The sequence below is a fragment of the Tupaia chinensis genome, unplaced genomic scaffold (genome assembly GCF_000334495.1).
Source record: "Tupaia chinensis unplaced genomic scaffold, TupChi_1.0 Scaffold143734_1, whole genome shotgun sequence".
NCBI classification, from domain to species: Eukaryota; Metazoa; Chordata; class Mammalia; order Scandentia; family Tupaiidae; genus Tupaia; species Tupaia belangeri.
Genome location: NW_006203583.1, coordinates 771,871 through 790,611, shown reverse-complemented (window position 1 = coordinate 790,611; position 18,741 = coordinate 771,871). Strand labels below are relative to the sequence as shown.

Below are 18,741 nucleotides of genomic sequence, written 5' to 3'. Positions count from 1 at the left end.
TCTTAATGTCTCATTTTGGACTAGAAATGATGAAGAGACTCGAATAAAGAATGACCTAAGAGTTAAACTCTTCCTCCAATTAAAGAGGTTTCTGAAATATAAACTTCTTATGAGTCAGGACTTATTTTTAAGGGTTCTGTTGAGCTCTTTAATTCCTCATAACCCACAGATGGTTAAAACATAGAGGACAGCAGCAAAACCACCAATAACGTTACCTCTGTATGTCAGAATAAGAGAGATGCATTACATTTCATTATTTTAATAGAAATGTGATTTTTAAAAAAGGATTAAATGATTAATATGGAATTTGGGCAAAATGCCAAGTTTTTCATTTTGCTAGATCTGCCAGTTCTTATTGAGAACCAAATGCCCAAACCCCACACAGAAAGCTGTTTCCTGAAGGAAATATCATACCACCCATTTGGGGGGCCACTTGAAGTGACAGTATACAAACTCCTGGGGAGATGTACTTGACGTGGTTTCTTGATTTAGCAATGTAAGGATGCAGTTACGGCCCTCTTGGGTCCCTGTGCTTTGCACAGTGCTAGGTTAAGCTGTCCTTAACAAGCTCTAGGCATCTAAATTGAAGCACTTACTCTGCTGATGGAGAAGACCATGCCAGGCTTGCCAGAACAGACACCCATAAAGCAATGTCGGAACTGCCAATAGAAAAGGTGTTCGCAAATGAAAGTGATAAGGCTGAGAGCCATGGCTGCTCCCAACATGTAGAAGACTCCTGCCATGTTGTCAATGTCCAGTTGGCTGCTCATGACCTCATTCTTTTCATTGTGGCAAATGCCAGTGAGCCAGAGAGCTTCCAGTTCTTCCATCTCTCCTGGAGACAGGGCAGAGAAGGAAAACAGATGAGGAGAGGTGTCAGGAAAAGGGACAGAGAGGGATGTTGGATAAGAGAGAGAAAAACATGAGACAGAAGGAGATAAGGAGACATAAAGAAAATGGATAAAGTTAACAGTAATTTTATTAATACCATTATATATTAATTTACCAGTGTATCCATTAAGTATTTGATGAAAACTTAATCTCACTAGTAAGGGTGATACAAAGATATAAGAATTGCCTCTGCTCTCCATTATGCAGCCAGTATAAATCGGTATATAAATAATCAACATGACAAGCTATATGCAGATAACATAACAAGGATTCAAATTAACGAGAGTAATTTTGTGGATGGAGTGGCCAGGGGGTTTTCATGAGGGAGGTAGGACTTGGAGGTGGACATGGTGGATGGGTGAATTTTAATTTATATTGTACAAAAAGGCACTCCAGGCAGTAAGAATGGCATGATCAATGGGAGGGAGGTGGAAAAATGTAAGGCCTGTTGAGAGAAAGGCATGCAGAACAGCTGAAACAGAAAAATAGTAGGCAAAAGAAGCTGAATAAAAAAGATTGATGCAAGAGTGCTGAGGACCTGAGTATCAGACTAAGCACTTTGCACTTTATTTTATAGACAGTGGGGAATAACATAATCAAACAAGTAATTCAGAAAATAACTCTTAGAATTGTGCAAAACAGATTGGTTAGGGGGAGCAGAGAAGAGAAAGATGAGCCGAGACTGATTGATTCCGCAGGGTCCTTCCCATTCACTGATCTCTTCTGCAGAGGAAAATATAAATAAAAAAGAGCATAGAGGTGTAAGCTTGGATAAAACAAGCTCACCAAATTCAGACCTGCCTCATTTTAGCACTGCTTTAGAAGGCTTTGATTACTTCAATTTATGTCAGATTTCAATGACTTTTATCCATTTCACTGTATACTATGAATTGACAGGCTAGAAATCCTTGGCAAAAAGAAAATGAAAGAAACTATGTGCCCTACAATGCAAATTTTTGAAAATCTAATGAAGAAAATTGTGTATTCCAATAATTCCAGTTTGATAAAAAATTTGAACTTTGTTTGCATAATCTGACCTAAGCTTTGTCAACTTTTGCAGATAATTTCTATTGCTGTTCTTCCTCATAGATACAGGCTTTGATACTGGTTTTAAATGATAGTGACACTAAAATGACAGAAACTCTCATGAGAGAATGGCTTGTTAGTATTCTAGTTGTAACCTCCTCCACTCTCCAAAGTTAACCAAATCACTTTTAGCTTATTTCTTTGATCAAACTATAATTTTTCTAACTAGTGGAACAGTCAACTTCCCCTGAAGTCTGAAAATTCACCTGCAGTCTTCTGCTTCCAATTTCATCCCTAACCACAAACATTCTGCAGACATAATTTAGAGAACCACTTGGCTGATGGAGCCAAGTAGAGTGAGGGTACTCATCCATAACTGGATTAGCTTCTGGGAGACTAACAGGAAGATTAGGTTCTTTGGACAACAAACTGAAGAGGACTGTGGAAGACTGGACTATAATAAAATAAGAGATACAAATTTTTCAAAGCAAGTTGATGCTTCTTAGTCTGCTGCTAGAATGACATTGGAGAGTGGCTTATGGTGTCCACCTCTGGGGACCCTAGCCCTACCTCCTGCCTCTTTCAACTCAAAAAACAACATGAGAGAGAGGGAAGACTACATGAATGCCCCCAAGTCTATTTATGGGCCTTTTCTTTGAGCATATAAAAAGCAGAGACTTTGCATGATTTCATCTACTGTTTTGGCCACCTGTGAGATTAGACTAGAACACCTAATGTCAGCCTCTCCTATCCCTGATTAACTGACAGCCTGCAGTCCTGAAACACATCTCATTGCCCAACTACTTTGATCTTTTCTTCCATCTTTCAACCTACTATAGGTTGAATTGTGTCCCCACAAAATTCATATGCTAAAATTCTAACCCCCGGTACCTCACTTAAGATGAAACTTTATTTATTTATTTATTTTATTTTGTTTTTATAGCAAAGTGATAACTAATTGAAAGGGAGGGGAGGACAAGTAGAGCTTCCAAGAAGAAGAAAGAGGTCCTGGAAAATGAGTTGCTGAGGAGGCACTGAGGCAGGTTTTTTTTTTTTTTTTTTTAATCTAGGTAGGAGGGGCTTTGTTCCAGCTTGTTTTCAGGTGGGACTTGCACATGTGTTCCCCTTATGATGTAACTTTATTTGGAAATAGGGTGACTGCAAATGCAATTAGCTAAGATGACATCATACTGGAGTAGGGTGAGTCCCTAATCCAATATGACTTGTGTTCTTAAGAAAAAGAGAAATTCAGACACAGACACCTATAAAGGGAAAGCATGCACACAGAACTCCATGAGAATATGAAGATAGAGATCAGGGCGATGCCTCTGCAGAAGCCAAAGAATGCCAAATACCACCAGCAAACCACCAGAAACAAGAGGGGAGGCATGAAACATGTTCTTTCTCGCAACCCCCAGAAGGAACCAATTCTGCCGACACCTTTATTGCAGATTCCTACTTTCCAGAACTGTGGGACAATAAATGTCTGTCCTTGAAGCTGCTCAGTTTGTGATATTGTGTTACGGCAGCTCTGGGAAATGAACATGTACTCCAGAATCTCAAACAGTGAAATACTTTTCTGGAAATGCATAGGTGAAAGGAATGAAAGAAGGAGGAATGGTGATGTTTCCGACTGGCCAAAGGTAGAGATCAGATGGGCACTTTCTTTGTTTGACTCACCATCTCCAAAGAGCTGCAGGATCGCAAGGTCCACCTGGCGCTTCCACCCAGAATCCTTTTGGATGGCAATGCCATAACCCGTGGAAGCAAAGACCTTCCCACTACCAATGGTCACCAACTTGCAGCCTTCATCTCTGCCTGCCATGTAGTTCAGCACTGCTGCATCATAAATGAAGGCATCCAGTTTCCTAGGCAAGAAGGAAGCAAGCAAACAGAATCCAGTGGAGGAATTTTAGAACAAAACTACCTATGAGGCCATTAATATAAAGCCGTGGGGTTCCTGCACTCTGTGGTAAGAACTGGTTCAAAGTGAGGCTCAAGTTGGAACTCTGCCAGAATCTAAAGCCTAAATCCCAGGCTGTTCTTTATGTGATTTCAGGTTGGAAGGAGGAGTTCTTTCCCTCCCACTGGGAATGATAAGAATGTACATTGGGCCTGAAGCCAACTCATAAACTGTGTCTGAAAAGAAGGAGTAAAAAGGAATCAATAAAAATAATAACAGAAATAATGAAAAGTAACCACCACAATGATAATAACAAATAGCATGGGTTGGATTTATATAACATTTTTCATTTCTCAGTTCATTACAGTCCAGAGTGGGGAAAACTATAGGTGTGTGGGTTTCAATAGACATGCCATGCTATTTTTGTGGTTGGTCAGAGAGGTTTCAGTATTTTGTTGTATGGCCCAAGGATGGAAGTGAGGTGTGGTGGTAGCATGGGTTTGTATAAGAACAAATGTGTGAAACTATAAGAGAAAGCAATATATAGAAGAACACAGGCCTTTTAAATACCTAAACATGTAAGAACCTCATTTTATGTATTGTGCTTTGCAAGAAAGGAATACAGAGGGAAGGGAGTATGAATAAGAACAAGAAGTCATGAATCAATATTTAAACCCAACATTTAAGGACATCAGAGGTCAAGGAAGAAATTCAGATAATATCAGTATATGGATATAGACATATAAAGAAATCAATACAGGCATATAGATATAGACACCGCTCATCAATGTAGATACAACTCTGTAAAAAAAGGAAAGCATGCATCATCCCCTTCACTTTTATAGTAGCTTTATAGTACCTCCCTCCCTGAGAAAAAACAAGCCCTTTCTTGCATAACACATAGAATATTTTATAAAAGTTATCCAGTCTAAAGGAGCACACTGAAAAACCAAAGATATGCTTTCTGATATGCTTGAGAAATGTGAATGTACCAGAGGTTAAACTACCCAAAGTGGTCCAATCCCTAAGCTCAAATCCCATCTTCTAAAATCTGCTGTGACTTTCTTTATAGTGATAAGGTGAGATCTTACAGTATTTTAAGAAACCACATTCCTAGGGGTCTTTCCCAGACCTGGGGCTACCGGACAATTGAGAGGAGGTCCGTATTCTGCTAGTTATCATACAACAAAGGAAATCAGCTTCAAGATCCCTTGAACCCCAAATCCAACATCTATAATGCTCGGTTGTCTTTCATTTCCCACAGGTGTGGCTTCTGGGGGCTAAATGAACAAAAGGATAGATGTGGCTGGGACTATGGAAGCAAACACACTTGTAATTCAAGAACACCATTTTTTTTTTTGAGAGAGAGTTGCCTTTTTTTTTTATTTTTAACTATAGGGTGCATCATGTGCTTGCTGGAGAGACAGAGAGAGATGGAGAGACAGAAAGTGAGAAATCATCCCCTGGAAGGGATGGCCACACTGCAATTTCTTCTCCTCCATTTTCCTCTTGAGATTTTGGGTGTGCACTCATAAGTGCCTGGAGTGTTTCAAACTGCCGAGTCTGGGACTTGAACCACAGTTGAATTAGAATGTGGGAGCCTGGCACCTTAACCACCACAATACCTGCTGGCTCTCATGAACTATAATAAATAAATATTCCCTAGAGTACAGAGCTGGATCACAAAGAATGCCAATAAAATTGGAATTGGCGATCAGTCAGCACATTCTTACTGTTCCTTATCTAACAACTTTAATACTTTTTAAATTTTATTTTTCCCATGTCCATAAAACGCCAGGACCTTTACTTTCCTCTCTTAAACAACAGGTTTTCGTTTCATATGTAATACATGAACGTTTTTCTTGACTCTTCCCTTACACTTTTATTTTTTTTTTTTTTTGAGAGAGAGAGAGATTTTTGTTATAGGGCATGTGTGCTCACCAGAGAGACAGAGAAAGATGGAGAGACAGAAATCAAGAAATCACCTTCAGGGGAATGGCTATACTGCAATCCCTTCTCCTCCGTTCTCCCCTTGAGATTTTGGGCATGCACAATGGGCACCCGATGTGAGTTTCAAGCTACTGGGTACAGGCCTCACATCACAGTCAACTACGTGGGAGTCCAGTTCCTTAACCACTATGTCACCTGCTGGCCTCCCCTTTAACTCTTCTTTTTTTTTGAGAGTTTTTTTTTTTTTTTTTTTTTTTTTGCTATAGGGCATGTATGCTCCCCAGAGAGACAGAAAGTGAAAAATCACTCCTAGGGGGTATGGCCACGCCGCAATCTTTTCTCTTCCATTCTCTTCTTGGGATCTTGGGCACATACACCCACACACCCGGCGTGACTTTTAAGCCACTGGGTCCAGGACTCAAACCACAGTCGACTACATGGGAGTCCAGTGATGTAACCATTATGTCATCTGCTGGTTCCCTGCCCCCCCGCCCCTTTCACTCTTAAAATCTCTTTCACTCCCATTTTATGGCTACATTAATACAAGTGAAAAATAATTTTAAAAAGAAAACAGAAACATATAATAGCACAGAATTGTGTAATGGACTGATTATACTATCAAATTTAAGTTGCAGTCCATAAAGAGCAAATGAAACCTTCTTTGGTTTAAATTTTTTGGCACCAAGCATGGTGTACTATTAGTACATCTGATGTAACACATTTGATAAAGGTGAAAACATATTAAGGATTCAGAACTTAGGAGCAGTTCTTACCCTGTTTTCAGGGAGAGCAATGCATCATCGACACCCCTCTGGTTGAACTTTCCCATGTATGCATGCATTTCTGCATAGTTATTGCGAATATTCCTCTCTGTGCTGCCATTGGGTACAGTCCCGAAACGGAAAGGGGGTGAGAAGTCATTAGGTCTCTGGAACTGTAGAGAGAAAAAGAGAGAGACAGAGGGAGAGAACACTTTAGAAAATGTGAAGAGACATATAATGGAAGGAACCCCACTATAATTCACCCAATACATTAGCCTCGCTCAGGAGCAGCAATTGTTATCTGAAAGTGAACTTCACTTCAAGTCAATTTCATACATATTGTTGAGAGCTTTCTATTTGCCATGCTTGACTTTAATCTATAACCTTTGTCTGTTCCTTTTATGCACACTGCACAATGCCAATGGCCATGAGCTAAAAAGAAATGTACTATTAGCTTAACTTCAGTGGACTAATCATCTTCATTTCTGAAAATTATGAACGTCTGCATCCAGGCTCCTTAATCTTGGGCCTTAAATACATTGTTACTGTACTCTAAAGACCATAGGGTCTTAATGAGGTGAGCTGCATTGCACTCCTGAAGATAATTTTTTGAGTATCATATATGTTTTACTAAGAAATTTTCTCTTGACCTTCCCCAAATGCATTCAGAGCTCTTATTTATCCTATATGAGTTGTAGGATAATTTATAAAGTCAAACACTATTTTAATTATGTTCCTCCCCTGGCTTAAGAATCAGGTGAATCTCCAGAGTTTGTCATAATAGGTAAGGCCTCTTGGATTTTCATCCCTGTGACATTATCTGTGACATTAGCTTTATTTATGGCTATACCCTACAACAAGTAAGTCTACATTGCTTTGTAACACATAATTTATCCATTCATATCTTCACAGCCTTACATAGTCCACCTCTCTAGCCCAAACTCACTTTTCTCTCTAGGCCAATTCACATTCTTAGTTTCAAAACAGAACTCAAAGCAATTTCTTCAGGAAGACTTCGGTGAATTCTTTCTTCCATCAAGTATACCCAAAAGTGACCCCTCAGTATTAGTTATTCTTGGTTTACATCATTGTATTTCACACTATGAATTCAATTACTCTAAATGTACAGGCTAAATTATGAGACTAGTGCCTGATACAGGGACTAGTAGGAGTTTAAGCTCTAGATTGGAACAGATATGAATTGAAGACCAGCTTTGCTACTTATTACTATGGGACCTTGGGTTAGTAACATAAACTTGTTGCATCATTTTCTCATTTGTGAGAAAGAGATGATAAAACCTTGATTTCAAGATTGTCCAAGATTGAAGATTAAATTATGTAATATGTAAGAAGTGCTCAGTAAAACTTCTAACACATAGTAAGTGAATGTGAGAGAGAAAGAAGCACCCTCTACAGAGTCTGGTCATCTGTGATCTCCTCCTCCACTTCTCTAGCTCATCAGATTTGAGCACTTATGAGCATGCCTGGCATGTTTCAGGTCAACTGTGCCAGGTATTTGAACTATGCTTGCCATGTGGTTTCTAGCACTACAGTTCAGTACACTACCCCTTGTGTCATCATAACTGGGCCTTCTTATACTGTTTTAAATTAATCTCTACATTCTGCATTTTTTAGTAAATGAGCAAGCTTCCCACTCTATTAGTACAATAATGATCACACAGACTACGACAACCAGGGTAGCTCTGGTGTGTCTTGAAAGACACATGAAAGAGGATGAAGATATTTAAAGTCCTCTTGGCTTGAGGCCAAGCCAAGCTTTATCATTTACTTTGGACATATATTTGAAAAATCTAACCTGTCAACTCAGGAGAATTCTAAATCTTTGGAATTGCCTTGGCTTAGAAGCCATTCTTTTCCTTCTCCAAATACAGGAATTTCATGGGCCACAAAAAATTGCAACACCAGGAACTATAAATGTCATCTTCACTGCTCAGTGTTGGCCACAGTTCAAAGGGGAGTCAAGCCGCAGTGTTAGGCAATCTGTGATGCATCAAAAGACCACCGCTTCCTGACAGAAAAAACTTCCTCTTTGACTCACCACAGTGCTTTTGCCATTAAGATTTTTGTTTGATTACTTTTAAAGAGGTTGTGATTTTTTAAAGTGAATAAAGACACTATAAAAGAATCAAAGAATTTTAGAGCTGAATGGGCCGTTGAAGCCAACTAGCCCAAACCTTTCATTTTATAAATGATGAAACTAAGGCCCAAAGAGGGTAATTTGCTCCACATCACACAGTGGCAATGTGGCTAACATTATCGGGGCTCAGTTGGCCTAATTAATAGTTACTTCTCAGTGTTCCCAGCAGACAGTAAGCTTGAAGTCAACAGAGATATGCTTTATTGGAAGAGACAGACACCAGAATGCTTTGCATACCATTGTCAAATATAATACCGCAGATGCTTAAAGAAAGGACTCCCTAAGTCAAAAGCAGAGTTTATACTAAGGCAGGTGCAATGTAACCAAATAACTACCCTTTAATCACTAATTCCCCACTTTGCTAGGACAATGACAACTAATGCTCACAAAGAGTAAGATTCTCAAAGACACAAATTATTTTCTACAACATCCATTAAGTTGTAATTGTGTCCCATACAGTCTAGTATAAATTACTGTACTCTAATTTTTCTGAAAAATGGCAATCTCCACAAAGTATGTGCAAAAATTGTTAATTATTCAAATAGAATCTAATGCCCAGAATACCTCCCTTCCTGATGAAGTGATATATATAAAGTTTCCACACTAGTCTATAATGGCAGAGGGTGAGAAATAGGGGGGGAAATATATATATATATATGCACACACACACACATATATAACATTATATACATTATGTATATTATATATATACATTATATACATTATGTATATATTATATATATAATATACATATATATGTAACAAGAAATGGAAAATTATTTATTGATTGTAACATGTATAATTAAGCCGCTATACAGTGTATTCTGGATGGGAAATTGCATTTTGTATGCTTTGATGATGTTCAGTGAATGAGTGCCAAATAAATACATAAATAAATAAATAAATAAACAAACAAAAAATAAGTTGCTTTTGAAGATGTCAGAAGAGATTTAAAAAAATAAAAACTTAAACAAAATGACCTTTAGATTTTCAGATGCTGCTTTATAACTGTATCCTTGAGTAAATAAAAATTAAAGAAATGATGAACCCAGAATAGCCATGACAACTTTGAAAACAAAGAATAAAATTGAAGGACTTATATAATACTACTTCACTTCAAGATTTACATAAAGCTACAGTAATTATGACAGTGCAGCCTTAGCACAGAGATAGAGACCATCAGAATGGAACAGACTGCCCACAATAGACCCACACACATATGATACAAAAGCAAGTCAGTCTTCTACAAATGGTATAAACGTGATTAGACAACCATATGCAAAGACCTTCATTTCACATCTAACAAGATATACAGAAATAAACTTAAATTGAATCATAAACTTGTACCTAAAATGCAAATCCTAAAATGATAAAACTTGTAGGAGAAAATCTTTGTCATCTTGACAAACATTTCTTATCTATAACACCAAAAGCATAATTCACCAAAAAATAACAATGTTAGACTTTATCAAAATGAAGAACTCTGAAAGACACAGTTAAGATCAGGAAAAGACATGCCATTGACTAGGAAAGAGTATTCAAAAATAAATTAAAGCTATTAAAAATGTAGCGAGTTAGATAATAATAGTAAGACTCACATAGTTAAAGCATCTTCCGTGAAAAAATCAGGGAAACCAACCATCGGTAATGGGATGAATGGGAATGCATAGTTCTGAGGAAAGCTCAGGGTATGGGGACAGGTTGGATGTGAATTCTAGCTCCATCTCAGGCCTGCTACATGAACAGGGGCAAGTTACTTAACATTGTAGAGCTACATTTTTCTGGAACTATTGTAATGAGTAACATAATATGTAGGCATATACTTAATACAATATCTAGATGTGATAGATTCTTAAAAATTTTAGCTACTTCTGTGGGGATAAAGTTCTAATATCTAAAATTGTCCTATGGTAAGGCAATGCTCCCTAAGATTGAAAACTCCTGTTCTTTAATTTGTTCCTTAAACTAGGCCAGCCTGGGGCCCAACAGGGAGAGCATGTTGGCCCAGAATTAGCCAAAGAAGAAACAGAAGTAAGCTTGCCTTTTCCTTTGAAAAGTCTTGTCCCAGCTTGGTAAGAGCTGTGAGGTTAAATAAAACATAGATTTTGAAAAACTGTCATTGGAACTTGAATTTCACAAAATGTCATATCCATGGAGAATGGTATGGTTTAGGGAGGCACATGGGGAAGAAAGAAAAAAAATAATCTTTCAAATACCTTGATAATTCCAATAAATGCCCTTGTAATACAATTTATCCCTAGCTGTAAGGTGTGGTATAGCACTTGTTTAAACCATGTGGCAATCGATATCCTCTAGGATTTGGGTAAGGAGTAAGATTTAACACTGTCAAGAACTAGAATATCTTAAAATCAACACAATAGGGAGGACCTTGAAAAATAGTTTTTGTTTGTTTGTTTGTTTTTGTTTTGTTTTTCAAAAGCCCAATGTACAACAAGGACCAACAATTGGATTAAAAAACCCGTGATGTGGTGGTTAAGGAGCTGAACTCTCCCACATGGCCAACAATGATTCAAGTCCCAGACCTGGTGGCTTGCTTTCTCACTTTCCCTCTCTCTCTGTCTCTATGGCCAAATTAAAAAATAAATGAATGGGGAGCCAGCAGTTAGCGTAATGTCACTGGATTCCCATGGAGTCGACCGCGGTTCGCGTCCCAGACCCGGTGGCTTAAAACTCACGCAGGGCACGTGTGCGTGCGTGCCCAAGATCCCGAGAGGAGAATGGAGGAGAAGGGATTGCGGCGTGACCATCCCCCCTGGGGGGTGATTTCTCGCTTTCTGTCTCTCTGTCTCTGTCTGTCTGGCGAGCGCACATGCCCTATAGCGAAAATCTCTCCAAAAAAATAAAATAAAAAAAAATAAAAAATAAATGAATAAATAGATAAAATTAAATAAACGATTATTTTTAAAAAACACCTCAGTCTGAATTTAGAGTAGAGAACTTTATATAGTACTTATTAATCACCTCTGGCCAACCCAGGTCTTCTGTGAACTTAGTATTTTTTTTCTCGGAGTTACTCAGATTGACAGGGAAGCATAGCGAAATAAAAATGCAAAAGGGAAGGAAACTTAGGGATCAGTCCCACTTTGCAGATGAGGAAACCAAAGTCTTGAAGAGGTCAAGTTGTTGAAGGCCATGTGGTATGGAAGGTGGACAAACAGATGTCTTTGATTCCTGGGTACTTCTCAATACCAGCTCAATCTAGCAGAACATTCCTACTCCTGCTTACTGGGGAGTGAAGTCATGCGCTGTAAGCGGGGCCCTGTAGCAAGACTATCCTTTCCTCTCAGGCATATCAAATCCTAACTCCCGCCCTTCCCACTGTATTCAACATATGGCTCCAGCAGTTACTGTAGACACACACTTGCACAAGGGCAGAACAACGCTAGAATGTTAAGAGAACCGTAATCTCACTTGATCCTCCTGGAGAGAGGCAGGGAATCAGAATGCAGCCCTCTGAGCTCTTCAGATCATCATTTTAGCCTTCATCTTAATGACCTCAAAGTGAATTAGTCTTGGCAGTCATGCCAGGAGAAAGGTGCTCCAAGGCTAGAAGTAAAGGCTCTGCCCTCAGCCAAAGGCGATCAGACTACCGGACCCTGGGGCTACTTTGTAAGCCAGTTTCCCACAGGAGGCCCTCTCAAACAGCCTGTTGTAGAGAGAATTGGAGCAGGAAACATAGGAAGTGGGGACTCCATCCACTGTGTTTTATTACTATTAGATAAATATATAAATTGATTTTCCCATGTACAGTGCATTAGTAATTCAATTAATAATAGCTACTTATTCCACCCCTATGTATGTACTGGGCATAATTCATATTATCTGCTTTAACTCTAATAATTAAAAATGCATCAGTTCATTTGGCTAATATTTACTGAGTATCTATTAGCATAGGGGACTGTATTAGGAACTGAGAATACAAAGATGAAAAGATATGACACCCCATGTTCAAGAAGTTTACATATCAGAGAGAAATGTAAACATGTGTTTAGTTTTTCCTTTCATTTACTTATTCATTCTTTCATTTGTTCATTCATTTATTCTTTCATTTATATATTAAACTCAGAAAGAGAAAGTATTTATTGGCATCTCTTGTGTAGAAACAAGATTCAAGATTCTAAGTGCTGGTATGCAGCATTACTGATGAGTAAGATCTTACCTTTAAGGAGTTCACATTGTAAAGGAGGGAGGTAGCTAACAAGCCTTTTTTTGGGTCAGAGAGTGCATGTGCATGCACTCACCAGAGAGAGACAGAGAGGAAAAGGGACAAAGCACCCTCCCAACGAGGTGTGGTCACGGTCATGCCATAATTCCTTCTCCTTCATGTTTCTTCCTTGTTGGAATTTGGAGCATGCACACACATACAGCCAATGTGTTTTTCAAGCCACCCAGGCTAGGATTTGAACCAAGCAATTGACCATGTGGGATCTAGCTCCCTTAACCACTAGGTCACTGAGCCAGCCCAATAATAGGCCTATATTTTAAAAAGTATGGGGGACTAGAGTTAGCCACAAATTATTTTCCACTCCTTGCATTAAGAGATTCCCTTCCCTCAATTCTGGGCTGGCCTATGTGACTTGCTTGACCAGCAGAATGTGGCAGAAGTAACCTTTTGGAGGAGAGACATTGTATGTCTCCACTTAATATACACCGAGTGTCACACTCTATGCCTAAACTCAGGATATAGAAACATAGAAAATGGTTATAAATACCAGATACAGTGTGGGAAGAGGGTGGGTAAAGGAAGAGAGTCTTAATAGACATTAAGGAGAAAAATAGAGAGGCAAAGCATTTATGGGACAAAGAAATGGGTTATTATCTGTTGAAGACAATGTGCATAGTATTCTCAAGTAGACTGGTGCAAAATGTATATATGTTGGAAGATTCATTTTGCAAGATAAGTGACATATGTGATTGAATGTATAAAAGAAATTAAAATTAAATATATATTTAAAAAAATTTCTAAAGCTAGGACACAAGAAGTTCTTCAGCTTTTATAATACCTTGGCCTCTTGGAATCTCACTCCGAAGAAATCAGCCCACAAAGTAAGAAGTCTAATGACCCTGAAGCCCCTGTGCCGGAGACACCTGTAGGTGTTCTTGTCTATAATCTCAGCTAAGTCCTGCCTTCTTGTTGTTATCATCAGGAAACTGCCATTATATAAGAAAGCCATTTTGGACCCTCTAGCCCAGCTCAACCCAGCTACCAACTGAACGCCAGGTGAGCTCATTCAATGCCACATGAAAAAGAAAAATTACCCAGCCAAACCCTACCCAAATACCTGACTCACAAAATATTCAGTAGAAGGGCCAGCAAATGGTGTGGTGGTTAAGGGTGCTGGATTCCCACATGTGTGACAGCAGTTCGAGTCCTGGACCTGGCAGCTTGCTTTCTCTCCCCCTCACCCCCTTTCCTCTCACTCTGTCCCTCTCTGGTCAAATTTAAATAAATAAATAAATAAATAAATAAATAAATAAATAAATAAAGTTTTTAAAATTCAGTAGAATGGTTCTTGCTTTAAGGCACTATGATTAAAGGTAGTTTGCTATGCAGCAATAGGTAACTGGAACACAGATGGAACACAGATGGTTTCAAATGGTGAAAATGAAGTGCCATGGAGAAATTGAAATAGTGTAATAGGATAAAGAATTAGTAGAAGGACAAGTTTAGACTGGCTGTCCTGAAAAGGCCTCTCTGAGAAGGTGGCATCTGAACTAACACCTGAATGATAAGAAGGAACCAGACACACAAAGACCAGAGGCAAAGCATATGAGGCTCAGGAAACTGCAAATGTGAAGACCTTGACATGACACGAGCTCAGTGCTCCTGGGGCAATGAACAATGTGATGGGTGACATGTAGCCCATGTGCCCATGTGGTAGTGGGAGCACAGAGCAAAATGGGGGCATCTCAGGTGCCTCACAAAGGCTGTAGCGTAGTTGCTAAAACTTGAAGGAAGAGTTTTGCATTGGGACAAGAGACCAAAGGGCTTTCTAGATACGGGCAACTGCTCTCTGCTCAAAGACACAGGACGGTAAGAACAGATGACCAGAGACCATAAGCAGCTTATTGCCACAGTCTCATAGACCTGGCCATGATGACTGGAGGCCAGTCTAGCCAAAGAGCTCCAGGGCCTGGATCACAGAGGGAGCTGAAATGTGTGCAAAGGAGAGTTCCTACTCCATGGGATGAGAGAGAGCAGTCTCTGGTGCCAAACTGCATGAGCTCGTCTCACCTCTGCCAATGATAACTGTGTGATAACTCTGTGCCCTGATTTCCTCTTTTACACAATAGGCTAATTGCACCAAGATCATAAAGTTTGAGTAGTCAACCGGTTAATCTATGCAAAGTGTTAGCACAGTGCCTGGCATGTGCTAATAATAAGTATGTAAGCTATTATGATTACTCTTATTATCCTCGCCATTATCATCATCACTGAAAGCAAATGAAGAACTCTGTCAGAATAACAAAGACTGGGTTTTTGTGTTAAAAGGGGGCCTCAGGTGCCAGCATGCAGAACAGGCTAGAAGGAATAAGATGGAGAGACAGGAGTTGAAGAGGGGAATAGGAACAAACAGAAACATTATCAGGTACTATCCCTGTTTTCCACTCCTTCCATCAAGAGATTCCCTTCCCTCAATTCTGGGCTGGCCTATGTGACTTGCTTGACCAGCAGAATGTGGCAGAAGTAATATTTTGGAGGAGAGACATTATATGTCTCCACTTAATATACACCAAGTGTCCACGCTCTATGGCCGAAACTCAATGACTACGAGAAATGGCATGAGCACCAGCTCCTATGCAGGACCACAGAGGTGTCGACCACAACCAAAGACATTCCAAAAGAGAAAGGCTGCAACCAGCCTTAGGAGGGGAAGGATTGGGAAGGGTGGGGATAGAGGTGCTAGCATCAGTTCACACTAGAGGATCCCTCTGCTCTTAAACTTCTCCTCGAGTCTGGTTAGTTTCCAGGGTGAAAATGAGGAAATATATTTGCAGAGAAGTCTTCACGGCTATGATGCCAGGAGAAAAGCAAGCTCTAAAATCAAAACCCAAATTCTCCTAAATGTCAGCAGTGTCCAGGCGGTTGTTCTGGGCACCAGACAAGGCCATCTTCTGCTCAGCTGTCAGCAGTCCTAAGGAGGTTAATTAGAGTTAGACCCGGTGAATGACAGCACACAAATGAAAGCAGCTCTATGAAAATGAAGAGGGTGACCAGTTTCTGCCTTCTTAGCTACCCTGAAAAACGGCTCATCTCATTCATTCATTCTGAGTGCAACAGCACATGCAGATTAGGACAAACCAGTGTTGTGACCTTGCAGAGATGACTATTGGACGTCATGTTTGCAGGGATCCATACACATGAGATGTGGAATCTGGGGGCTTTGTCTTCAAAGCTTGACGATCTTACACATAAATATTCATTCCATTACTTCTGATTTTACATTTGAATCACAGAAAGAATCAATGCCCAAACGCCACTCAGCCCTTCCAGGCACCCAAGAGAAAAGGTGGGAAAGCTTAGGATGCAAGTGCAGCTTTTGGCCTGTGCTACTAATTAGGAGGAGGTGGCAGACCATCCGAATTCTAAGAGACTGCCTTTTTAACTACCCAGTACTCTCCTCTTATCAGTAATACTGTCGTTTACCCTCGATTTTTATAGTATATTTTAAACGACTTTTATTGTTATTATCATGGGTGTACAAATCTATGAATTTTAGCCATGTATAGAATCTTATACTCACCAACATAAGATACAAAACAATTCCATAACTGCAAATATCCTTTTTTTAAAGAATTATTTTTATTTAACTTTATTTATCATCATTATTATTATTATTTTCCAATTTGATCAGAGACAGACAGAGAGAGAAAGTGTGAAAGCAAGCCACCAGGTCCGGGACTCAAACCGTAGTTGACCATGTGGGAGTTCAGAGCCTTTAACCATCAGGCCACCTGCCAGCTCCAGTCACTGCAAATTTTCCTGGGTTATTCCTCTATACGGAGCCCTTAACCTCTGACCAACACTGATCTGTTTCAATGCCCATAGTCTTACCATTTCCAGAATATCATATAAATAGAATCATACTATGTATAACCTTTTAAGACTTTTTTTTCTTATTATAATGCCTTTGAGATTCCTCCAAACTTTTGTGTGCATCATTTCCTTTTTATTGCTGAGTAGAATTCCATGGTGTGGATGTACCACTTTTTTTTTTTTTATCCACTTAAGGGATACTTTTGGATTACTTCCAGTTTGGGGTAATTACAACTGCATCAAGTATTAACATTCATGTACAGGTTTCTAAGTGAACAGAAGTTTTCATTTCTCTAAGGTGAATACCCAGGAGCTGGGAGTGATGGGTCTATGCACCTTCTGCTCTCATATTCTTTTCTATCGCTTTTCTCTTTTGATCTTCCTGATTTTCCAAGGGACTATAAGCAAGGAGAACAACTATTATTGTTTTCATTATCCCAGGGCTATTACACCAAACTGCTGCCCACTACTAAATTTTTCATAATAATATCTTACTCCCAACTAGGATGAAGTGGGTTTGTGGGTGTGAGGTCAGACTTGCAGCAGCATTTGAAGAAGGAGGAAATGGCTGGGGGAAGCAGCCTCCCTTCTTTTCTACCATGATCCCTTGCTAGGCCCAGAAGGGGAAGAAGGGCATATGATAACACAAAGGGTAAACTTTCTGAAGGCTTACCCTCTTCACTGTTCCCAAAAGTGCTCAAGAAAGATGTGAAAAGAAGGTATTCAGGGCTTATATTGAAAGGATAATTTAATGGTAAAATAGAAAGCATACGTGGACAAACATTTGAGCTCTACCACTTGTTAACTGTGTGACTTCAACAGGCCACTTAGCTTTGAAAATGAATTTCAACCACATTCCAAGAGGAGAAATAAGGTGTTGTATCCCATTGTAAGTCCCTCACTTTAAAACGTGGGACTGCCCAAGGCCCCGATCATAGAATAGCCTGGTGGTAGATCTAGTGATAGATTAGAAAGTCAGATTCTTCACCTTCATAAAAGTTATAATCTGGATGGAGGTGGGAGGAATAAATAATTATTTTTTCATTTCATTATAAATTATTCATTGGAGAGAATATTGTTCAAGTTCATTCAAAGAAGGTGACTGAATTATGATGACAATAACATTATACAACATAGTTAGAAGATACAGGTATGTAATAAAAGTGCCAAAATTAACTTGGTTCTCTTCCTGGGTGCCTGATGAACCTGGTGACAGTTTGCTATTGTAAGAAAGAGAGTTAGCATACAACAAGCCTTCAAGGCCATAATTGTCTCTGCTCCTTTTTTCTCATGTTATTACTTAGTGCTATAATTGTCCGTGGTAGCAAACACACTAAAGTTCGCATGTGAAGAAACTTGCACGTGGATGTGAGAAGGCTGGTAAGTTTGTCCTCCTCCCACCTCTGGGATGTGTCTCCCAACATTCTCATGTGTGTCTTGACCACTCATGGATGCTGTGCTACACAAAAGGAGCCCCTTGCCTTTCTGAGCTCAGCATGGAGCTGAAGTTCCTGTAATGTGCCCCACAGGGCAGGACATGATGGAGAGACTGGAACTCTCTCTCCTCCTGCCTCCTGCTGTGCCCAAAGCACAGCAGATTCTTCAGATTCCTGGAATTTAGTCAACTATCAATTTTCCTTGCAATGGTGATCTTCATACAGTAAAGCAGTCACTTCTTTTGTATTTTATACAGTATGGCTTTATAAGTTTTAGTAAATATTTCCTGAAATATTTCTTAAATAAGACACTGGCATTATATGGCATGTTAGCTAGTGAGCTAAGGACAAGAAAATAGGTTGATTCCTATCTTAACTCTTAACCTGCATGTCTGAGCTGATACCCTGAAGTTCAAGGTGTTTGGTAAAGCCTAGAGTCTGATTATAAAATACACATCTTTATCAATACACATTTAATAAGCATAAGCCATGTATAAGTTACTGGGCTTTGAAATGAAATGAGGCATTATAATCTCTACATTACTGCATAGTTGGCA

At 39.3% G+C, this 18,741-nt stretch overlaps 1 protein-coding gene across 1 annotated transcript in view; it reads right to left on the bottom strand.

Annotated features, from left to right (window-relative positions):
• GRIN2B (glutamate ionotropic receptor NMDA type subunit 2B) overlaps positions 1-18,741 on the bottom strand; it is a 507,810-nt gene that overhangs the window by 5,969 nt on the left and 483,100 nt on the right. Inside the window, exons 10-12 of the mRNA XM_006164837.2 lie at positions 6,544-6,704; positions 3,598-3,785; positions 597-835 (exon numbers count right to left, since the gene is read on the bottom strand). Coding sequence (XP_006164899.1) covers positions 597-835; positions 3,598-3,785; positions 6,544-6,704 — 588 coding nt within the window. The remainder of the gene's footprint in view (positions 1-596; positions 836-3,597; positions 3,786-6,543; positions 6,705-18,741) is intronic.